The sequence below is a fragment of the Sarcophilus harrisii genome, chromosome 2 (assembly GCF_902635505.1).
Source record: "Sarcophilus harrisii chromosome 2, mSarHar1.11, whole genome shotgun sequence".
Taxonomy (NCBI): Eukaryota; Metazoa; Chordata; class Mammalia; order Dasyuromorphia; family Dasyuridae; genus Sarcophilus; species Sarcophilus harrisii.
In genome coordinates, this window is record NC_045427.1 from 526,154,603 (window position 1) to 526,180,063 (window position 25,461).

At 35.4% G+C, this 25,461-nt stretch overlaps 1 protein-coding gene across 1 annotated transcript in view; it reads left to right on the forward strand.

Annotated features, from left to right (window-relative positions):
* ANXA2 (annexin A2) overlaps positions 1 to 14,365 on the forward strand; it is a 58,220-nt gene extending 43,855 nt beyond the window's left edge. Inside the window, exons 5-13 of the mRNA XM_003755611.4 lie at positions 672 to 785; positions 4,799 to 4,889; positions 6,094 to 6,173; positions 7,700 to 7,759; positions 8,549 to 8,642; positions 9,916 to 10,011; positions 10,670 to 10,728; positions 12,193 to 12,315; positions 13,986 to 14,365. Coding sequence (XP_003755659.3) covers positions 672 to 785; positions 4,799 to 4,889; positions 6,094 to 6,173; positions 7,700 to 7,759; positions 8,549 to 8,642; positions 9,916 to 10,011; positions 10,670 to 10,728; positions 12,193 to 12,315; positions 13,986 to 14,045 — 777 coding nt within the window. The 3' untranslated portion in view covers positions 14,046 to 14,365. The remainder of the gene's footprint in view (positions 1 to 671; positions 786 to 4,798; positions 4,890 to 6,093; positions 6,174 to 7,699; positions 7,760 to 8,548; positions 8,643 to 9,915; positions 10,012 to 10,669; positions 10,729 to 12,192; positions 12,316 to 13,985) is intronic.
* The last annotated feature ends 11,096 nt before the right edge of the window (positions 14,366 to 25,461 follow it).

A 25,461-nucleotide genomic window follows, 5' to 3' on the forward strand; every position in this document is an offset into this window, starting at 1 on the left:
TTAGGTATCTGGCATCTCTTTGTAAGTACAGCTAAGACTCCCCACGTAAGGCATAAAAGAATGTGAAATGGACTTCACTGTATCTCCTTTTGTCTTTAGGATAAACAAATTTCAGAGAAAAGATCCATTGACATATTTTTATGGTCTCCTGGTCAAAAAAGCATCATAGGACCATAGACCTGGAGTAGAAACCTATATTATGTAGGGATTTTCTAATCTAAGTAGCCTCCTGCTTAGCAAAGATGCTTGAATCTTAGGAAACGTGAGACTACAGTGATGTCTTTACAGCTTTCAGGAATGAAATACAATTTTCTCATCCCTTTACTGACAAGAAGGAAGGGAAACAGTGCATTATCTACCCTAATTCTCTTTACACTTTTCCTATTGGATTTTGAGGAACTTTTGTAAAAGAAGGGTCTGTCTGGTCTTTGGATTTCTAGCATCTACCTATCTTGAAGGGAAGACGAAAGAAGTGGAAAATAAATATTCCCAGCTATGACCCCTCAGAATAGTCATGATATTATAAAATATGTTTGTGTGTTTCATCTAGAGATATAAACTGCCTTAAAATGGATTTATCTTACCATTCTTTTAATCAAATGTTTGAAAAGCAATGCTTGCTATTAACTTGAAGTTCACCATGATTTCCTCCCCTCTTCTACCCAAAAAAGGAACTTGCCTCAGCACTGAAATCTGCCTTATCTGGCCACCTGGAAACAGTGATTTTGGGCCTTTTGAAGACACCCGCTCAATATGATGCTTCAGAGCTGAAAGCTTCCATGAAGGTAAACAAGCAGATTTAATCTAAATCAAAGTCTACCATTAATATTGGGAATTGCTTCCCCCCCCCCCCCCCCTTAGTGTAATTAGGTGATTTTTCAGTTTTGTTGAATTCTCCCATTTGGAACCTTTTTTTTTCTTGAATGAACTGAAGATATAGGGCTTGGGATCTGTACCAAAAATATTTCAATTCCTTTTTTTAAACTCTAAAGAAATTTCATGATGCTGAGAAGTCAGTTACCAGCTGCTACTGCTTGGCACCTGGGCAATTGCTGTACCATTTGGAAAACTACTTCCTTGATTACACTTCCTCCTTTAAGAAATGTTTTGTGCTTTTAAAGTAAAAGTTAAACACATAGGAGGTCCTCACTGAGGCTAAAAAAAAATTCTGCCTTACTAGTTCATAGATTCGCTATATCTACTTCCCTGCTAGTGAAAAAAAAATAAAAATGGAGAATTTTAAAATTAGAAGGTATTTTAGAGCTAATCTATATGGAATCCCTCATTTTCAAACTGAGACCTTAGTGAGGACAAATAACTTGAGCTGGATTATATTTTATTTGACAGAAGAATCTAGGAATAGAATGGGAATAAGGATTCTTCTAAATTTGTTCATTCCTTCATTTATTTGTTCATTCTGTGAAATTTTTAAAAGTGGCAAGCAGGAGAAATTTATATTCTATTATATTCTGCTAGTGAGAAACAGCATAGATAGGAAAATACAAATGAAAACAGAATAAGCACAAAATATTTACTGGGGAAAGGGCATGACGTGATGAGATTCAGGAAGCATTGCGTGTAAGGGGTGATACTTGAACAGAATTTTGAAGAAAGTTATGGTTTCTTAAGAAATAAAGGTCAGGAAGGAGTAGAGCCAGTCATGGGAAATAGCCTGGAAAGTCATGGAGACTGGAGATGAAATGTTCTGTATGAAGAAAATAGGCCAGTTTGGCTTAAACTTGGAGAATGTTGAAACATGCAGTAAGGCTGGAGGAGAAGAGTTCTAAATGCCAAAGAAGAGATTTTACTTCAAAATAGGGGCAATAGGGAGCCACTGGTACTTCTGTAGATGGAGTTTTCAGGTCATGGATGCACAATGGCTTGAATTATCTTTTTATTTTTATTTTTTCTTGAGCAAAAAAAATCTTTGTAAATTTCTGGCATAATTTTCACATAAAATTTATTATATGTATCCTATCAAATGAGATAATAATTATAAAGTTCTTATCACAGTGCCTGGAACATAGTTAGCACTATATAAATGTTACTTGTTTATTATATTGTTATTATGATTGTCATTATCATTCACTTCCTCTCCTCCAGTTGGGTGCAATTCATAGCCAACTGTTTTCTGTTGTCTATTAGTAAATTATTAGAAGCTTGACCAGGAATTTTACCAAAAGTAATTACCAAAAAATAAAAATATTATTATTTCTATATGTGTATTATATACATATCTATAATATGTATATATGTGTGTATATATATATATATATATATATATATATATATATTTAGTGTGTACATAGTATGTATGACATACAGTCTGGCTAACCACAAAGTATTTGGGTAATCAAATGCTGCCCTCTGCTGCTATAAGTAGATATAACTTGTATAATTCAAGAAAAAGCCTATTTTTCATTTTATTCTGTGCTTTACTGCTTTTGTTGGGCTTTTAATATTCCTGAATTGCCAAGAGGGCAACCTGCAGGCCTGTCACCAGAGCTGTGACCAATGCCATAGTTCAGTTCTTTTCTCAGGAGAGTAAACTGGAATGTGAGTTAGCCTGCCTAGCGAAGATGTATTTCTTGAGAACTAGAGTCTAAAAAAAAATCAGTTCTATTATAAATATCTAATTGTTAAATTCATTTTTCCTTACACTGTTGAAACTCATCTCAGGCATCTCCCTCTTGCTTTCCCTCCCTCTTTTCCTGTTTTTCTCCCTTTCATTCTTTCCCTTCCCCTCCCTCCTCTCACTTTCTCTCCTTTTGCTTTCTCTCTCTTCTGTTCCTTTCTACCTTTATCTTATCTACCTTTATCACTCATTTCCTTCCTCTTCTCATTCTTCTCTCCCTTCTTCTCTCTAGACACTCCCTTCCCTCTTTTTATTACTATCTACATTTTCTAATTAGTCTAAGATTCATCAGAATGTCTTAAAGGAGTGAAATTTCAACAAGATTTAATTGATTCTTCTTGATAAATATCATGTCTGAAATTTGAGCCAGGAAAAACAGAGAAAACAGAAGATGTAGCCAGCCGTATGGAGGGTTTTTCTTACCATCAGCACATTTGGCTCGTTCATACTAAATCTTTTCATCATAAATTCATTTGCTGATACTTATACTTTGCTGTGTTGGAAACTAGACACTAGTGGCTGGAACAGGATTCAGGACCTCTTAGAGTTGACTTTCAGTCATTTTTGTAATTTCTCAAAAATTGAAATCCAATGAAAAGTAACACTGAGTGAAAAATCTTTGAACCTTTTCCAGCTCTTTCTTTGGTGATTGTGGCTGAGCCCTACATTGAAAAGTATGAAATTTGAAATGACAGTGTTAGCTGTGTTACCTTTCAGGACAGTCTACTTTGCCTTCTTGAAGTAACAATATCCCCAGTGTGTCACTATCAACATTGCCCCCAGAGTAGGAATCGTGGACAGCCTTGTGAAAAATCCAAACTGTTATTTAGTTTTTGAAGTATTCCAAGTTAACCCAAGACACTTAAACTATTGATGTTCCAGAAACATTTCAACCTTGAGAGTTCAGAGACTGCACAGGTTAAGTCCAAATAATAGAGACAAACAAGTACCTTCTAAGGTCCTTGCTTTTTTCTCAACCTTAAGACAGAGCATATTTACAGTAGTAAAGGGCTTCATTGTTTCAGTCCACATTTCTGTCAACCTTGAAAATGAAAAGATGCTATCCAATTGTGTGTCCTGAGTTACTTGATCCTCATTTTTCATCACTCATTTGTGTAGAGGTAGGGATGTTTTGTGAAAGATAAATGGTTGTTTACATATTACTTTTGCAGTTGGCATAGAATTTTAGGGAGGAAGTTTTTGCTTTATCAAATGTCACAGTCTTAATAAGACGTCTTGAAATCCTGGAGGTAGAGATGTTAGCTGGTGAAACAGGATAAGTTCAAAATTTAAAATTAACCATTGACCAGTTGCCCAAGGCTTAGCATATGGTACTTGAGCATATCTGGGGGGCAGCTGAACTCTAATAGAGTTTAATTAATAGCTGACACTCTTTTCATGTGGATAAGTAATTTTCTTATTGTATTAACACCTTATAATTGATTTACATTTTCAACAGTATTCATTCTGTGTAGTTCAAAGCAATATTTCTATATTCAGTTTTACTTTAGCTTCATAGAATGGCAAGTATTCAAGGACCTGATTATTAAATCTTGACTTTGATCACAAAGCAGGCTTTGAAATACATGTTTCATCATGTCCTTTCAACCAGTCTGGCTAAATCAAAAGTGTATGTATTAAATTTGAATACATCATCTTTCCAATTCTTACTCCTTAATAAAATGTTGGTGTCTGGCTTTATTTGACACTTCATTATTTCCTTTTGCTCCTCTAAAGTGCCTGAAGAGTGCATAATAATTAAGGGGAAGAGGCAATGCAAGTATAACATTTTTTAACATTCATCCAATTTTTCATTTAAAGCTTGTTTTATTATACTCCTTTTTTTTTTTTTTTTTTGGTATAAAAGTTTATTTGAATCTAAGAGGCTGATACCATAACATACTTTTACATAAAATTCCTGAAAAATATTTTTTAAGGGATGGGGGATAAACATGACTATCTGAAGAAAACTGTCCAGATTCTCTCTTAGAAAGACAGAAAAAAAGATTGGGGAGGTGAGGTACTGGAGTCTATGCAGGTGTCTTTTTACTATGGCCATGTGATTCACAAGTATGTCTACCAAAGGAGATAGAAGTAACTGCATGACTTCATGCTTAGATCTTGATGGTTTCCCAATACCTAATTCTGATCTCGCTATTATAGGGCTTGGGTACTGATGAAGATTCCCTCATTGAGATCATCTGTTCACGAACAAACCAGGAACTCTATGAAATTAACAAAGTCTACAGAGAAAGTAAGTGAGCTCTTTTTCTGTAATTAAGTTAAGCCCCTTCAGCTCAATCTTCCTGAATATATAATGGAAAAGTGGGACAGTGAGATGGCCAGAATAAAGTCTTGCTGAATGGCCTGTGCCTTTGATAATGCCAGGGAGAATCTTTTCAAAATATATTAGTTTTGTTTTTAAAATTATCTAAGCACTTTGCTTCTGCCTCAATTCCTAACTTTTGGACTTTTCTTTGCATATCCAAAGGGTAGGCAGAAGGGAAATTAGATAAAGCAAAAATTAATTAATTTTGCATTCTTATTAGTAGCTGTATCAGAGCCAGTAGGGCATAATGGATATTAGTTTCACAACTAGGAAGATCTGGATTCAAGATCTGCCTTTGATATGCACTGGTTCCATGAAGAAGTTACTGAACTTTTCAGCAGTGCTCTGAGCAAATTCTAAGTATGTGAGTCATTAAGGTGGTCCAGAGGATAACATGCTGGATCTGCAGTCAGGAGGACCTGGGTTAAAATTTGCCCTCAAACACTATCAGTGTCATGGAGAATTGGACATAGCTGAAATGACTGAATAACAATAACAACAAAACTTATGGAGAAAAGGCCAACCTGTGTGGTAGAGAGAACTCTCATCTAGGAGTTCACAATACTGAAAAAATCATAGTCCCTATCCCTTTCTCTGTCAGTATTAAAGATTTGGTGGGGTCAACTGGGTGACACTGGCCCTGAAGACACTGGACCTGAGTTCAAATCTGGCCTCAGAGACCATTGTTTGACGCTGGAGGAGTCACTTAACTCTGATTCCCCGTCTCCCCCAAATAATTTGATGGGGGGGGGAACTTTTAATTTGAATGAAATAATGTTTTTGTGGTATATGGAACTTCTATTTGCTGAGGTGATCTAGCTTTCCATGCCACAGATAATTCAAGCTTGAAAGTTTAGAAGTAAACTTGTTGATTTCAGATTTGATCCAACCTTTCAGTCCTTTATTACTAAAAGTGACAAACCAGTTCTGACTCCAGGAGGATAAAAGTCTTCTTTCTTAATAATTGGGTATTGATTTAGGGGCAGGGTATGCTGATGTATGTGATATGTTCATTATTCTGGTTAAGTTGGGATTGTCAAAGCCTCAGCATCAGCCAGAACCACAGAGGTCAGTGGAGGGATAGACAAGGAGGCAGGAAATGTAAAAACCTATTGACTTTCTTTTCAAGTGTACAAGACGGAGTTGGAGAAGGACATTATTTCGGACACATCTGGTGACTTCCGCAAATTGATGGTTGCCCTGGCAAAGGTTAGTTTCTTTCAGCATTTTTCTCTGCCCTTGTTTTTCTAACTCCCTTGGCCAGACCCATGCCTCATTTCGTGACTGGGAGTGAATTAACTAAATCCTCCAGGGCCTGCTGCTTTCCTGACAGTAGGTTTATACTGTCACTGCAGAGTTGTCATTTTCATATAATAGGATTTCTTATCCTGAGAAACAGCCTGGGTTAGTGGACTTGGGGAACAGAAGAGGAATAAGTAACTCCCGAAGCCCAACTGGGCTTGCCAGACCTTGTTTGGGTGACTTTAGGGAAGGTCACTTTGCCTCTCTCCAGGTGGGTTCCCAGAGCTCCCTCACAAGGTTGTACACTCTCATTGGGTTCACCTGAACTCACTCCTCAGGAGAGAAAGGAATGACCAGACACAGCTTGGAGGATTTACACATGTGGTCCTGCTCATGGTGTTTGTTGGTTGTTGTAAATCAGTTTGAAAATGCAAGTACAAGGCATTGTTGAAATGCAAAGTATTATCACCTATAAGCCTGAATTGTGTTGAGAATGCAATTTAAAAGTCTAAGAACCAGTAGAAGGAATTGAAGTTAGTTTCCTTGGGACCATCAGAATGAAATGATTAGTGCTCTGCTTTTTAGACCCTACCAAGCATCCTTATCATCTCCTCACAGCCTCCAAGCTGTGCTTTCTGACTCTCATCTCCTATCTACATTTCATCCCCTATATCAAACTAATCTTTCTCAAATGTTACTTTTGTCATACCATGTTTCTGCTCAAGAACTTCAGAACCGATCTAAATGAAAGGCAAATCTACAAAATCAGAGTTTTTCCTTCCCTCCTTTTTTATCAATCTGATTTTACTCACCTTATCTAATCCCAGTTTTCCAACATTTATTATTCTACACAGTATATTGGGAAGCAGTATAGTTTGTTGGACAGAGTCAGAAAGACAGGTTCATGTCTCCAGCATACGGGCAAGTTACTTCAATTCTTCAGTGTCTCAGGAAACCCTTTGAGATTATAGATTGCAGAACAGATTCCTGGTTGTATTAATAGGAAGAGTTTCCTTATTGTGAGAACCTTATATCATTAAAAATTATAGATCTAGTTCCAAATGTTACATATGGCAATGTCAGAATGATTACATGCTCAGACCTACTTTATCTTGCTCTTCCTTCTTGTTCTATCCATCCTTTTAGAATCTTAACACACTTATCCTAATTCCCATATATTTATTTTTCTGCTACTATGTGTTAGATTCTGAGGATACTTCAATATGTTATAGATTTGTGATTGCTTTAGTATTCCCTTCACATTTGCAAATCAGGACTCCTTTACTATTTCATAGGCAGCTTTTGAAAGTTTCTGGAAAGTCTGTTTGCTGGAATCAGTTTGGTGATAAGCCTTTGGGGTTTCAGAAATGAAAAGTGGATAGTTTCTGTCATCAAAGAGATTATAATATAATGGGGAGGGCTAGTTTTTAAACATTCTAATTTGCATTACAATTATATGTGTTTACATATTTCATATGTGATTTTTTGAATAGGGTAAAAGAGCAGAGGATGGCTCTGTGATTGATTATGAGCTAATTGACCAAGATGCTCGGGTAAGTAACACTATAGACATTTTTTTTTTTTGCTAGGCAGGCCTTATTAAAGTATATTTGCTGTAGACAAAGACCCATGTAATGATAGTAATAGCTAGAATTTATGTAGTTCTTCAGGTTTTCAAAATGCTATATGTATGTCAGTACTTAATATTGGGAGATGAGGCTACTTTGAATAAGGAGTTGACAAAGAGGTTGGGACTAGAGCTGATTTATTTTCTAGTGAATATTACCCTTATTTTGAAGCAGGTCTAAGAATCCTTCAAAACACAAAAGGGGTTCATTTTTACTTTAAAATTAAATATATGACATAAATCACTCTTAGGAGAAGGTTGGAAAGTGAAGATGAGTTACATGTTTTTAAAAAAAAACTAGTAATAGAATATTGTGTTTTGTTGTAATTATTCAGGTAGATTGCATCATGATGTTCTCAGTTCATAACTAATCTATATTTCTTCCCTCTCTCCTTTTTCTACCCTTTCCTTTTTTCATTCCTTCCCTCCCTCTTTCTTCCCTCTGTCCCTCCTTCTTCCCTCTGTCCTTCCTTCTTCCCTCTGTCCTCCTTCCCTTTCTTCCTTTTTTCTTTCTTTCCTCTTTTTCTCTTTCCTTTTTACCATTCTTCTACTCCAACCCACTAATAGAAGTCATCAGTTTTTATTTGGATCTATATCATAAGGTTTTCTTCTAGTTTTGCTCTTTGAGGACTTTTAAAAATATAAAGTCTTTATTAAGTTATTATGACGCTTTGCCTGGTGAGATGAGTTAAATCTGTTTTGATTATGCATATAGGAACTCTATGATGCAGGAGTGAAGAGGAAGGGAACTGATGTCCCTAAATGGATCAGTATTATGACTGAGAGGAGTGTGTGTCACCTCCAGAAAGGTACTGTGCTCACCTTTTCTAACATATGAGTCAAGTGAGATTTTGTACTCAAGGCTCACCCAGGATTGGGGGAGGACTGTGGTGAGGCAGGATTTGGGGGGCAGGGTTCTCTGCTCATTCATTCCCGTTAGTCAATCATTAAGCACTTATTAGGCAGCTAGTGTGCATTCCCACTGGCCCCACCACTTTTTGACCTTTTCCATCCAAAAATATATTAGCTGTTAAAAGTTACTTTGGCCTCTTTTCCCTTTCTTCTTCCAACTTTTCCATTTTTTAGCACCTTGAATAAAACATTCAGGGGGTAGCTAGGTGGTGCAGTGGATAGAGCACCATCCCTGAAGTCAGAAGGACCCGAGTTAAAATTTGCCCTCAGACACTTGACTGGCTGTGTGATCCTGGGCAAGTCACTTAATCCCAATTGCCTCAGCAAAAAAGATTAAAAACATTCAGTACTTAAATTATATATTTCTGCACTACAAATAAATATAAGAAAACACATTGGCCAGACATTATGAGAGAGAAGCAGCATGTCTGAATGGATAAAGGGCTGAACTTGAACCTTGGAACATATGGGTTTAAATCCAGCACCTGATATTTACTAGCTGTGTAAATTTGGGCAAGTTGCTTAACTTTAATGAAATCCTGTCATCTCATTTATAAAATGGGAGCTGGCACTAGCTGGCTTCTGAGATACCTTTTGTAGCCCTAAATTTGTGATCCTCTGAGTGTTTTCTTTCACCTCTCTACATATATTGAATTAACTGATTTTACTGTGCATTGAACTCAGTTTTTTGTGGAAGAGAGATGGGCCTTTAAAGCGGGCCTTTAAAATTATAAATTATATCAGATCTTTCTGAAAGCAGTCCTCTTTTTGTGGATCTGTACCTGTGATTTCATCAGTATAGAAAGTTTCCTCCCCTCTATGGGAACTCTCTCCATGAATGCAGGTCTGTAAATTCCCTTTAAGTTAGAGTTTCCTAGGACTCCAAGAGCTAAAGTGGTCACTCATTAGTAAGTATCCAGAGACATGACGCTAACTCAGTTCTCCCTCTGTTTCCCAGTTGAATGTAAACACCTTGGGACAAGAACTGGCTTTGCTTTTGTGTTTCTATCCCCAGCACATAACCCAGTGCCTGGTACTTAGTAGGTGCTTGATACTTTTTGAATAAATACTCCGTGCCACTTCTCTGCCTCCAGGATGTGATTGATTGATAATTTTGATTTAGCATACAGAAGGCTTCTGTTCTTCTAATTCTTTTTCTCTTTCTTATAGTATTTGAAAGGTACAAGAGCTACAGCCCTTATGACATGTTGGAGAGTATCAAGAAGGAGGTCAAAGGAGATCTCGAAAATGCTTTCCTTAACCTGGGTAAGCAAATATATGTTACATGGCTCCATTTTACCTTTCCTGAAACAATCTAAAATCTTAGTTCTTAATCAGCCCTGCCAATTTAGATGGATAATTGGAAGTTCTTACTTTGAATATAAATGATTTTTGCACTGAAGAAAGAGAAAAGAGTTATGATTTAGAAGATTTCTTCACTGTGGCTTTGTATAATCAACATCATTATCATACCACCTTACATTACATGTAGTGCTTTCCATTGCTTAAAGTATTTCATATCCATTATCTCAATTTATGGATATTATGTAAGGACATTAAACTGAATGAGACTTGTTATAGCAAGACTGGAAATCTTGGAGGTGGGGGCAGGAGGAAAGGGGAGAATAATCATAAAAGAAAAGAAGACCCTGTTATTGAAAGAGATTTTTCACTGTCTATATATTATCTGTATTCCCTGATTTTTAGGTGTCTTTGGTGATTAGTGTCAGTCTTGGGATAAGCATGTACAATTTTCTGATTCCCATCAGACATTTCTATTTTAAAATATATTTTAGTAAAGCAAACCTATTTTGTAATATAATCCTTTCTAGTTTACTCAGCAGGGATAAGACCATTTCACTCTTAGGTTTTATAGATAGATAGGCAGTTGCACCAAAAGTCTGACAATTTCTTCTTCCTGCAGTTCAGTGCATTCAAAACAAGCCTCTGTATTTTGCTGACCGACTTTACGATTCCATGAAGGTAAGAGCAGCTGGTTACTCAGTTTCAGACTTGTGCTACTTGGTCTCTCTACTTTCCTTGACCACAGCTTTTTCCGTGATTTTTCAAGAAGTATGATGCCTTTGATTAAAAAAAAAAAAGGAATTCATTGGATAGAGTTAGGAATCAAGATTTATAACTCTCACGTGTTTGCAAAATGTCATACAAACTATAGCTATCCAATTTTGAGTGATATAGTATAAAAAAATTTTGAGTGTAGTATTTTTTAAATTAAAGCTTTTTATTTTCAAAACATGTATAGATAATTTTCAACATTCACCCTTGCAAAACTTTGTGTTCCAAAATTTTTTTTCTTCTTTCCCCCTACTCCCTCCCTTAGACAGCAAGTAATCGAATATATTAAACATGTGCAGTTCTTCTATACATATTCCACAATTATCATGATGTACAATAAACATAAGATCAAAATGAAAAAAAAATCAGAAAGCAAACAAAATGCAAGCAATAAAAAATTATAATACTGGCATAGTATTTGTTTAAAAAAATTAACCAAAAAACTGAAAGAATGTAAGTGGCCTGTTGATTATTAGTCCCTTGGCTCCCTCTTACTTATGGAATAAAGTATAAATTCCTTATCTTGATGCTCTAGGTCCTCTATCATGAGGCCCTAACTTTTTAGGCTTATTGATCATCACCCATGCTTTACAAAGCATGAAATTTTTTGTTTCATTCAATTTGTCTATTTACTGTTACCTAGTTTGTCTAATGCTTTCTCATGCTTTTACTGTCTTTTAACTTGAATTGTCTCCACTTCTATTTCTGTATATTTGAATCCTCCCCATCTTCTGAAACTTTTATCCACTCATACCTTTGCTTAAAGCTTTCCCTTAGTACCTTAGAATATCCCTTATTGCAGAAATGATTTGTTCCTTTCCTGGACTTCTCCAACATTTACTGTTGGTTTTACTCATATACTCCATCATATAACTTGTATTTGTGTATATTTTCTCTCCCCTATTAATTAATGGGTAAGCTCCTTGAGACAGAAACAATGTTTTATTTTTCTTTTTATATAACATCACATTTCCATATTAGGTGCTCAGTAAATATTTATTCAATCAGTGAATGAATAGGGGCAGCTAGGTGATAAGTGGTTAAAGCACCATCCTTGGAGGCAGGAGGACCTGAGTTCAAATATGACCTTAGATATTTAATGGTTGTGTGACTCTGGGAAGGTCATTTAACCTCAGTTGTCCTCCCAGCAAATCAATGAATGACTGCAGTTGGTTTTTGAATACATTTAATCCTGGAATGCATTATTTTCTAAGGAGCTCATTTTTCTTTGTAAAATTACTTGTCATAATTTTGTTACCTCTTTTGGTAAGGGACCTAGCATCTTTCTATGAGCAAGCAGGCCCTTATAAATTGCTTTTTGATGATAATGTTTTCAGTGAATTGTAATTTCTGATGTAAACTTGACTATAGGGCAAGGGGACCCGTGACAAAGTCCTGATCAGGATCATGGTCTCTCGCAGTGAGGTGGACATGTTGAAAATTAGATCTGAATTCAAGAGGAAGTATGGAAAATCTCTGTATTACTTCATTCAGGTAAGTCTGGAAGCGTGTACTTTTGACCTGCTTTTGTATGCTAAGAGCCTTATTCTGCTGGATTGTCTTAGGGGATACCTAAGGAAGATAGCAGGGGAATGCCATTGTACCTTTTACATTGTAGGAAATTGTTTTAATTAGTTCCATCATCCTTCTTCCATCACCCACAAGAACAGTTTTCTTTGTGGATCTCAAAGGTCTTCCCTAACAAGGTCTCATAGAAAATACTATAAACTTGCTTCATTGAAAATACAAATAAAAATAGAAGTTTTTTTGGGGGGGGAGGGGAATAGTCCATATTCTAGTTCTTTGAGAACCAGACAGATGACAGTTTTCTTTTGTGGACATATGTAAAAACAATATGGAAGAATCAAACTATCTCGAAGAATAATACTATTAGGTTAACATAGATTTGGCTATACTATAATTCTCTGCAGTGATAACTGATTTTGATAGTGATGGACCTGGAGGCATTTCAAGCTCCTTAGATGCCTTCTGGATCATCAAAGATAGATTCATTACATTTCATTTTAAGTATATTTTGTTATTTTCCAGTCATTTGGAAATTTGTAATCCCATATAACATTTTGACAATTCTCAGTTCACCAGAATATTTAATCAACTAGAGTATTCTATTTCCAAGGCAAATCAATATATATATCTCATTATCAATACATATCCCACTCATTAAAAATGAGTGGAAATTTAATATATAAAGGAATAATATCCCTGTGTCATTGTGATATATTGAGAACAACTTTGTAGGTGCATTTCTGGAAGATTCAGTAATTTTTTAAATTGTAAATAGGCATTAGTACAAAAGAATTTGGATAGTATATGCAGGTCTTCCATTAGAGGTTCTGTAAAATTTTTACTAGAACTTGGGAAGAGATTAGAGAGACCGTCAGTTTGTTCCAGAAATGATTCTAGGGATCCGCCATTAGGCATAATTGAGAGAGAGCAAAAAAGGTCTCTATTTGTGGCCCCTGAGTTCAGACAGGGAAAGTTGTATCATCATCATCAGTCCCTTGGCTGCTCTCAGAGCAAGGCATTTTTCTTCTGTTGCATGAGATCGTTTCATCACATTTGTTCTCATTCTGGAGCACTTACTTTTATCACCGTATTATGGAATGGATCCCAAGGATAAAGAAGCATGGTATATTGACCTTCACAGAGTAGTTATGGCAAGATACCGAGACCTAACTCAAAATTATAGTGTCTATGTCAACTACCCCAGCAGTATTCAAGACACAAAACTCCATAGCTGTTTTCAACCCTTGACAACTTTTGATTCGTCTGTCTTGGATGTAATCTCCACAACCTAGTTAAATGTTGCTAGATTGTGAAACAAAATTTAAAAAAATCATCTGGCCTTAGGTTATATTTATTTTTTATTCTTTATTCCTTAAGGTCTTTAAATACTTAATTGTCCCTTTCAGTCACTCTCTTTTATCAGCAAGGACTGGAATTGAATAATAGTGTTAGACTCATGCCTATTTCCCTGAATCCCCTTATTTGAGATACTCTTAGGGTTTGAAATACTCTCTGATTCCTGGGCGTGCTTTGGCAATGTGATGGGGAGGGCCTAAATCTAGGGCATTTTTGAAGTAAACTGTGGACTCGTTATTGTATCCTAACATCTCCTTTTCTTTTCTTTCATGACATTGTAGCAAGACACAAAAGGAGACTACCAGAAGGCACTCCTGTATCTGTGTGGAGGCGATGACTAAAAGCCACATGGAAAGAAATGACCAAAGCAGTTGTAATAGCCAGAAACAATGCTTTCTGCTCTTCCCCCTTGTAATTTTAGAAAATTAACTTGTGGTAACTTGCAACTAACAGTAACTCGTATTAGTCCTTATTAGGGTGATGTTATTTGCTTTCTTGTACTTTTTTAGTCATGTATTCTTTGCTTGCCTTTCCTCAAGTTTTCTCCTTAGCCAAAGGAATGAACATTCTAAGGAATGGAAGTGAAATTCTGATGTGAAACACTTGGCTTCTTGTGTACTGTGTCGTCTAAAGACAAATAAACTGAATTTTTACTGTAAAAGCTATCTTGTCGCTTTTGCTTTCAAATATAGAATTAAAAACTAACAGATCACCCTTTAAAAGGGATTATCCAACACTGTTGCTTTCTCTATTCAGTAATCTTGTGGGGAAATGTTTAGTAGAAAAAATCCTTTCTATGAAGGGTGATGACTAAGAAAGGCCAAAACATTGTCAGCTGCAACACCCCCAGCCCCCGCAAAATTTTTTCCTAATATGAAATCTGGTATAAGTGAACATCAAGGACAATCTTGAAACCAAAGATATCACAAAGCTTGCATGTATTTCTGGGAACTGGATGTGGATTTGGAAAGGGGCCAAATAACCTTCTTACTTGGGTGATGTTGGGATGTTGCACTTATGGATCAATTGTACAGACAGGAATTTTGAGTTCTTTCCTTTTTGTATTTTTTCTATTTGCCTGTCTGTATCATAGTCTTTCCCCTCCCTTGCAATCTCTCTTTCACTCTTTCTCTCCCTCCTTCCCTCCCTTCATTCCTTATTCCTTCCTCCCTCCCTTTCTTTTTTCCCTCCCTTCCCTCCCTCCCTTCCCTCCCTTCCTTCCCTTCCTTCCTTCCCTTTTTCCTTCCCTCCCTCCCTTTTCTATATTTGTGATCAAACTTTGAAAAACATCCCTCCCAACACTCTAATCTTGCTGACACTTGTGAGGTCAAGTTCAATAGGGTAAAAAAAAAAATGACCTGGGGACAGAAGACTTTTAAGCTTATTTCTGGTCTTCAGATGACTCTGGCTTCCGTTTGCTGAAGTACTTTGGCTTTTTATTCACATATGGTTTATTTGACTTTTTTCCCATCAACCACCAAAAGGAAAGTCCTACTGAGAGAGTGCATTTTCCAATGTCTCTTAGCAATGAGGCAGAGCATACTATAGCCATTGAATTCTCATTGTTCATTCTATTTATTGAAAAAAAACTGCAGCCTGATTTCTTCTATGTGACTACATTTGAGCAAGCAAAGTTTATAGAGATGACTTTTCTCATTACATTAGAAGAGTGATTTGCTATCTCAGCATCTGTAAGCAATTTCACCAGACATTTCTGGATGAAGAAAAGCTTTTGTAAATACATGCCAATGACATGACTTCATCAAGCATTAAATTGGAGGTGCCCCAGAAAAATATTACATTTGTGCATTCAATTAGCTTGATTGTGACTGAATTTTGTCTACCGAAGACAGCATTTCTGTAAGAAAACAGAAGCATTCTCTATGTCAGCAGGTTTCCCTGACCTGAAAGACATACTAATTTTATTCTTTTTCTTCTCAGGTCCTGACTCTTTTTCATTTGTTCTGGTCCTTAGTTTTGGAGTTCTAATCATTCCTCTAAGAGTGGGTCTCCACACTAGGGTGAGGGTGAGGTAGAGAATTGGCTGTTAGTCATTTTGTTTAATGGTAGTTGACAATTAGACTAACTTAGAATGCAAATTGCTTATCTTTAATTCAGATGAAGACAGGATAGATCCGGTAGCAACATTTTGTTTTAGAGATTCATAACCATCCCTTCTCTTACCATCTATTTTTTGTGTCATTCTCCCTCTCTGACTCCATCTCCTTTTAAGTACCTATTGTTTTCATCTAGGATCTAGGATCAGGTAAGATTTTCTATCAGTGATTTATAAGTTTATGTGAATATGTCACAGTGTTATCTCTTCTTGAGGCTTTTGTATTTTAAGGCAAAGTGGAGCAAATTAAAAGAAATGTAAATATTGGTGAGCATTTATAGAATATTCTTGAATATGTGCAGAATTTCTTAAATCCTTAAAATCACATCAAAGTAGGTAACTATTGCTTACATAAAGAGATAGTCTAGTCTAAATGATTGGGATAATGGATAGTCCTTCCATTCACTTGGTATTGGTTTATAGACCTGCTGAATTTAAGTCCAGTCAAGGTGTGTGAGTTAGGACGTGGCCTCTGTTATTTTGAAGATATGTAAGGAAAACTTGGGAAATATTCTTGGTTATGATGGAGTCTGGGAAATATTCTTTTTAAAATTATTCCCCAATATGCTTATAAGATAGTCATTGAAATGAAGCAATGTGACATTATGGAAAAACTATTCAATTTGAAATCAAAAAACCTACCTTCAGGTCTTGGCTCTGTTTGACTTAGGGCAAGTTTTGTTTTTTTTTTTTTTAATGTTTCTGGGCCTCAGTTTCCTCATCTATAAAAGAAGTATGGACTAGATAATTTCTAAACTTTTTGAACTTCACATATGATCCTTAAGGTTCACGTTGTTAGGGAATCTTTTTAAGTACTTAACATTTTAAGTACTTAATGTTTTCTATATATTCCAGGAAGTTTGGACAAACAATTCAGCTAGAACCATTATCCAGGTCCCTGTAGAAATAAAAGCTACAATAGTTAAACTCTGAAGGATTTCCAAGCTTAGAGTAACTCCTGTACCTCTTTCTCCCATTTTCTTTTTCTCATTATGAAACTCATTTTTATAAAGGATCTTTAAAGAAAATACCCTAGATTTTTTTTTAAATTACCTAGTATGAATGCATAAGTAAATTTTATTTTTTTTCTTGGTATCTCAGTGTGAAATGAGGCTTATCAGACTTCTGGGAAAACATAAATAAATAAATATACAACCTTATCCATATATGTGCATATATACATGCAAGTACATATGGATATTCATAATACATACACACCTATTTGGCATATGCTGACTTCCCCTTCCCCACACACACTTTAGAAGTGATGATTACCTATCTGGATGCAAATTAACAGTTATTGAGAACCTAAAATGAGCTCTAGGAAGCTAAAAGACAAGGTCTATGCGCTTAAGAAATTTAGAATTTAGTAGGAGAGATAAGATTTGAGATTAAAATAATAATAGTGCGAGACTATATGATTTTCAACCATATAAATAATACAGAAGTAATGATGGAGTTCAGAGGAGAAAGATCACTTTCCTTTTCTTCCTGTGTCTGAAATTCTCACTATTTGTATCACCTGTTTGTTTTGAGGTAGAAGTTCTTAACTGTGTGTGTGTGTGTGTATGTGTATGAGGGAGAGGGAGGAAGGAGATTGACCAACTCCTTTGACAATTCAGTGAAATTATGGACCCATTCTGAGAAAAATGTTTTTAATTTAATGTTTTATTTTTCCTTGTTTATATGTAAAAACAATTAGTTTTAACTAACATTAGTTTTTTAAATTTTGAGTTCCATATTCTTTACCTTCCTCCCTCTCCAGCCCCCTCCTACTGAGAATACAATCAATTCAATATAAATTTTACATGTGTAGCCGTACAAAACATTTCCATAACAATCATATTGTGAAACAAAACATGAAAGAAAAAAATAAAAATAAAGTAAAAGGAGAAATTATGTTCCAATCTGAAGACGTTTTTCTCCCTCTGGGTATAGATAGCATTTTTCATCATACTTCCTTCATAGTTGCCTTGGATTATTGTAATGCTTAGAATGCTTAGAATAGTTATGTCATGAACAGCTGGTCATTTTACAATATTGCTGTCACTTTGTACACAGTACATTTCACTTTGCATCAGCTCATGGAAATCTTTCCAGTTTTTTTTGAGACTATCCTGCTCATCAAGAAAAATGCTTTTAAATGCATAAAATAAAATATAAAGTGTCATTAAGGAAACCAATTATATTGGCCTGAAGTTATCAATTTTATTTTTTTTAAACCGTTTCACAGATCCTACATTGAAGAGTTACCTCCTAAGTGGTCCAGTTAAAATACAAATATTATTTGTGAGATATAATCATTAACACCAAAATTATCCCCTCCTTCCCCCCACCCCCTCCCCTAGATGGCAGGTAGTCCAATACATGTTAAATATGTTATAATATATATTAAATCCAATATACGTATACATATTTATACAGTTATCTTGCTGCACAAGAAAAATCAGATCAAGAAGGAAAAAAAACTGGAAAAGAAAATAAAATGCAAGCAAACAACAACAGAAAGAGGGAGAATGCTATGTTGTGGTCCATACTCAGCTCCCACGGTTCTCTCTTTGGATGTAGATGGCTCTTCATCATTAAACAATTAGAATTGGTTTGAATCATTTCATTGTTGAAGAGAACCACATCCATCAGAATTGATCATCGTATAATCTTCTTGTTGCCATATACAAATGATCTCTTGGTCCTGCTCACTTCACTCAGCATCAGTTCATGTAAGTCTCTTCAGGCCTTTCTGAAATCATCCTGCTGGTCGTTTCTTACAGAACAATAATATTCCATAGCACTCATATACCACAACTTCCTCAGCCATTCTCCAATTGATGGGCATCTATTTAATTTCCAGTTTCTTGCCACTATGAAAAGGGCTGCCACAAACATTTTTGCACATGTGAGTCCCTTTCCTCCTTTAAGATCTCTTTGGGATATAGGCCCAGTAGTGACACTGATGGGCCAAAGGGTATGGCACAGTTTGATAGTTTTGGTTTTTTTTTTTTGCATAGTTCCAAATTGCTCTCCAGAATGGTTGGATGTATTCACAATCCCACCAACAATGTATCAGTGTCCCAGTTTTCCCACATCCCCTCCATTATTAGTCATTATCTTTTTCCGTCATCTTAGCCAATCTGAGAGGTGTGTAGTGGTATCTCAGAGTTGTCTTAATTTGCATTTCTCTGATCAATAGTGATTTGGAGCATCTTTTCATATGACTATTAATAGTTTCAATTTCTTCCTCTGAAAATTGTTCACATCCTTTGACCATTTATTGCTTGGAGAATGGCTATATAAATGGCTTATAAAGTTGAGTTAATTTCTCTATATATTTTAGAGATGAGAACACCCATAATTTTTGGGCCGAATTTATTTACCAATTCACATAGTATGACCAGAAGGAAATAGGGCATAAGATAGGGAATCTTTGAAAGGGGTAGGGAAGAGGAATCAGGAAGGTTGAGAGCATCAGGCACTTTTCAGGTAGCCAGATAGAGATGATAGTATAAAGTGATCTGGCATGAGATTCCAGCTATATCAAATGCAGTAAGTTTTAAGTTCTCAATTCAATCTAGTATTTTCCTGAAATGCCAACACTACAAACTCTAATGTTGCAGAAAGATACATAAAAGGAATCATGTCTAAATGAACATGTTAAAAAATTGAAAAGGGTAAGAATCACGTATAAGAAACAATTGGTATAGTGGGAAAAATTACTGGACTTGAAATTCAAAGATCTGAGTTTGTGTTCAAATTCAAGTTCTGCCAATTACTAACCATGTGGTCGTGGGCAGATCATTGAAAGCCATTGTTCTAGGTGTTGGTAATACAGAGGCAAAAATAAAGATAATTTGTGGCTTTGAATGGTTTCCATCCTACTAGAGAAAGGATTAGAAATCACTCAGCCATTCCAAATCTGTAGCCTCCAATTAATGGGATCTTAAGTACATCATTTGTTGATTTCTTTGAGGTCCATTTAGCAAGCTATAAAATGATAGGATTGGTCTAGGTGATCTTTTAAGATCCTTCCTAGGTCTCAAATGTTAGCATAGCTTTTGGTGAGCTTGAGAACTATCTGCAATAGACGTTTAATTACAGAGATAGCTTGTGGGTCTGGTTTTAAAGGTTTAGGAGGTCAAACTATAAGGGGAAATCTTTAAAAATGAGGTCAAAGAACTTTCTGGACTATTAAGAATGATGACCAGTTCTGATGGACCAGGCCATCCTCAGCAACGAGATCAACCAAATCATTTCTAATGGAGCAGTAATGAACTGAACTAGCTATGGCCAGAAAAAGAACTCTGGGAGATGACTAAAAACCATTACATTGAATTCCCAATCCCTATATTTATGCACACCTGCATTTTTGATTTCCTTCACAAGCTAATTGTACAATATTTCAGAGTCTGATTCTTTTTGTACAGCAAAATAACGTTTTGGTCATGTATACTTATTGTGTATCTAATTTATATTTTAATATATTTAACATCTACTGGTCATCCTGCCATCTAGGGGAGGGGGTGGGGGGGTAAGAGGTGAAAAATTGGAACAAGAGGTTTGGCAATTGTTAATGCTGTAAAGTTACCCATGTATATATCCTGTAAATAAAAGGCTATTAAATAAAAAAAAAAATGAATGACTATAAGAAGTGTAAGGAATCTCAGAGTTTGTTTCGTCCAATGCATACCTAAAACATAAAGCCTCCCTATAACATCCTTAGCAATTTGTCATCTAGTCTGTTTAAAGTGATAGGAAACTGATTGCCTTAGGATGAAATCCATTGCAATTGTGAACAATCCTAGTCATTAGAGAGAGAAGATTGTGTATTGGTTAGATGAGCAGATTTGGAGTCAGGTTCATGTCCTGCTTTGACAAGTAGTAATTTTTTGAGTAAGTTAATTAATTTTTTAGTGTTGAAACTTTCTTAAAATAAGAAACTGAACTATATAGATGGAGAAAATTTCCTCACTTGAAAATACCTTATATCAAAAAATCACAAGTCTGTATTTTTTCTATTCCTAACCAAAATAAAGCTAAGAATTGAATGTTTTCAACATTTAATTTTTTCCAATTAACAAAAATATTTTTTTCCTCCTCATTTCCACTTGAACCATCAAAAAAGAAAGAAAAATTATTATAAACTGAAATCTGAAATCCTGTAACATCTCACTGGCTCTAGTTCTACCTTCTGGGACTATAAAACATCAGTCTTAGTTTAAGGATTCTGTGTCAGTTAAACAATGAGAAAGAACAGTTTTTTTTTTTTTGACAATTGAATGAACTATTTTTTCAGAATAGAAATCTAAATAGCTGCTCAAAGCAGACACGTCCCCAATTATGCCCCTCAAAAGAAGAGAAAATGAATTAATAGCCTATTGTAAGTGATTTGGTTGTTAAAAGGAATTCCCAAGTCTCTTGTATTTCTTGTAATGTATAAAGGATTTTTGGGTTTTTTTTTTTTTTAAGGGAATTGTGGCTATACTTAATAGTCCCATTGCTTTGGAGATTTTTTCAAAAACCAAGCCAAGCTCAAACCTGAGTTCCATGATGGAAGATAAAAGCTGAATTTTCTGACATCTTTCCAATTTATGACTTCTGTTTATGTGATTCTTGCCCAAATTTTCATGTGGGGAGGAACTGTCCAATGTTCTGAATCGCCATCTTTTTCTACTTCCTGGGTATCAGGCTGAACATTTGTTATACCTTGAACTTGTTGCATGACTGGCTTATCTTACTTTACTAGTATACATATTTCCTTAACAATTTGTTTCTTTTATGAATTCTTGCTTTTAGAATATCTTCAAAAGCGTTTTGTAGCAAAGAACCATACCTAACCACTTTGACATCTGGGATCAGAAGCATGAATACTCAGATCATCTTTCTTTTTCTTTTCTTTTCTTTTCTTTTTTAATAGTCTTTTATTTACAGGTTATATGCATGGGTAACTTTACAACATTAACAATTGCCAAACCTCTTGTTCCAATTTTTCCCCTTCTTCCCCCCACCCTCTCCCCCAGATGGCAGGATGACCAGTAGATGTTAAATATATTAAAATATAAATTAGATACACAATAAGTATACACAACCAAACCATTATTTTGCTGTACAAAAAGAATCGGACTCTGAAATATTGTACAATTAGCCTTTGAAGGAAATAAAAAATGCAGGTGGGCAAAAATATAGGGATTGGGAATTCAATCTAGTGGTTTTTAGTCATCTCCCAGAATTCTTTCACTGGGAGTAGCTGGTTCAGTTCATTACTGCTCCATTGAAACTGATTTGGTTGATCAGATCACCTTTCAAAGAGAAATTCATTTGAGAGAGTAGAATTGACTGGAGGGGAGAGGAAAGAAGGGGAGGTGAGACTGTGGAACACTACCATTTAGGCAGAGAGTCTAAGAACTGGGGAAGTCTATGATGTGTGTATGTAAACATGGAATGCTCTTGCCTAGGCAATTGTCCAAGACTATAACCTGACCTGTATTGGTGGGGGGAATTTTCTCATTCAGGGTATTCATATAACAAGGAAATTACAGGTTTCTCCATACCCTATGTGATCACAGCATAAATCAGTGGTTATAAACTTGTGGTGTATAGACACTGTATGTGTGTGTGCGTGAACTTCAGAGTGATTGAAAAGAAGTTTATAAATTCATAGATATTGAAAAAGTATAGTCATTTTGATACTTATCTTGTTTCAACAAAATATTCAGAAGGACTCTGCCTAACAAGGAAACATATCTCCTGTATAGTGACTTATGTCTTACAGATACATATATCACTAACTTTTAAAGATATGGATGAGAGGCAGGTAGGTGATAGAGTGGACATGACACAGCCTGGAATCAGAAAGACCTGAATTCAAATTTGGTTTCTGACACTTATGATGTGACTCTGGGCAACTCATTTAACTTCTGTTTGCTTCAATTTCCTCAAGCATAACATGGGGATAATAATAGTATTTACCTTCTAAAGTTGTTGCAATGATTTAATGAGATAATATTTGTAAAGAACTTGGCATAATGTCTAGCACATAATAGGCATGACATAAATGCTTATTCTCCACTCTATAGATGCTCATGTGTAAATTAAATCATAAATTTATTCACAAATATCACAGAAATTATAGATGATTTCAGCTACTGAGTATTTTTTTTAATCAATACATACTAGAAGTGCAATTAATTATATACAGATCAAATGAGATGATTTTTATAAAGTGCTTCACAAACTTCAACATACTATATAGGTGAACCTTAATCATATCTACTTTGTAATTCCCACTGAATTTAACACATTGCCCTGTTAAACATGGGAGATATCCAATGAATGAATGCATATTGATTTATATGTATATGTAGAATAATGTACCACTGATATATAAAAAGCTTTTCATTCATAATTCTAGGAGTATAAAGTTACTTGTCCTAGAAAGAAACAGAGGGAGAAAAGATAAATCTATTGTGTTTAGTTCCAAAACTTTGTATTCTATTCTGCTTGGGTTTATTAGGATATTCTAAAATGTGGTAGTCTAAAAGAGCTTTAAGGAGTTAGTGAAGCATTATAGAAAAACTCCCTATGAGGAAGCTACCTGAGAGAACACATAGTTGAATTCCAGTTCTTACTATCACTTTGAGCTTGAATAAGTTATTTATGCCCCTTTGAATCTTTCCCCCCTCATCTGTAAAAGGAAGGTGGAGGTGCTCTGCTGGATAATCTGTTAACACCATTTAAAACCTCAATCTTTTCTTTCTAATTTCAAAGGAATTGTAGTAAATGAAACCCATTATTTTGTCAGAAAATTCATTTAGGAGGCTGTGTATTACCAAGAATGATCATAGCATCATAGATTTTGAGTTGAAAAAGACCTTAGAGATCATTTAGCCTAATTCCTTTTCTTTTACGAATGAGGAAACTGAAGCCCAGAAAAGTTAAATGATGACCAAGGTTGCACTGTGATAGCATCAGGATTTGAATCTAGGTCCTTTGATAACAAAATTTAGTGTTATTGTCATTGTACTACATGAAGCATGCCCTTGATTTATTTTTTATCCTCGGTAAACTCTCAAGCCTTTTACTTTCTTTTCAATTTCCATGTTGGTCCTCTTTCTATAACCTTTGGGGGATTCTCTTTCTTTAGTTGCCTTGACTTTCTCTTTGTTAAATATTTGTGTCCAGATGTGCTGTTTATCTCCTTTTCCTCCCCTTCAAAGTGAAATGGCCAGGGATGGATTTTTTTAAAAGACTATCCAGGAAATGTATGAAATATTTCGAATATCATTCAGATGCATATGTGCCTTTTGAGTCTCCCATAAGCTCGGCATTTTTCATATTCTCAATATTGAAGATAGTAGGTTTTTTAAAAGTTTTGGTTACTTTTGGAATATTCAAACAAATTGAAAAATAAGCACGGCATGAAAGTGATCAATAATGGTGTTTCAGAATTGTCCATTTTTGTTCAGTCATTGCTTAACTCTTAACGCTGAACATTTGTTCAGCCATTTTATTCAGTCATTGCTTAACTCTTTGTGACCTCACCTGGGGTTTTCTTGGCAAAGATACTGGAATGCTTTACTATCTCCTTCTCCAGATCATTTTACAGATGAGGAAACCGAGGCAAATAGGGTTAAAGGACTTGTCCAAGATCCCACACCCAGCGTCTGAGGCCAAATTTGAGCTCAGTAGGATGAATTTTCTTGATTCTAGGTCTGGCACTCCCACCCACTGTGCCACTTAGCTGTTCTTTAGTTGCCTATTAATTATGAGGGGAAGGTAGGTAGCATGGTAGATAAAATGCCAGGCCTGAATCCAGGAAGAGTTCAAATCTGACCTCAGACACTTCCTAGCTGTGTAACTCTGGGCAAGTCACTTCTGTTTACCTCAGTTTCCTCATCTGTAAAATGAGTTGGAAAAAGAAATGGCAAACCATTCTAGTATCTTTTCCAAAAAAGTTCAAATGGAGTCATGAAGAGTTGGACACTACTGAAAATGACTGAGCAACAATTGCATTGGTTATTAATTCCTTTTCATAAGTTTAAAGGATCACAAACATGAAAGGGCTTCCAAGGCCAACTTTCTCATTTTTCAAATGAATCAAATGAAGTTATCAGAGTTTAAGGAAGTTAACAAAGTTTAAGTGACTTAGCCAATGTCATACACTTGTAAATATCTGGGGTGGGATTTAAACCCAAGTTATAGGATATCACAGAGGTATCATGATCATTGGAAAGCAGCACTAGAATTAGAGACTTATAGATGAATCCTGACAACTAATTGCTGTAATAATTTATATATATATATGTATATATATATAATTTTATAATAGAGAGTTGCCTGAGGCGTCAAAAGTTTAAAGAACTTGCTAAGGCTGATATTACCATTGTGAGAGATACCATGGCCAAATAGAAATAGAACTAATTGTATTTGTAGTCACAACACCTGAGTTTGAACCCTTTTGTTTTTTATTTATTCATTCATTTTTCATTTTTAACCTGCATAATCTTAGTGTAAGTCACTTTTTTCTTTAAAAACAAACAACCCCCGCCCCAAGTTGGAGGGGGAGTGATGAAGCAATTGGGGCTAAATGATTTGTCCAGTGTTACACAGCTAGTAAGTATTAAATGTCTGAGATAAAATTTGAACTC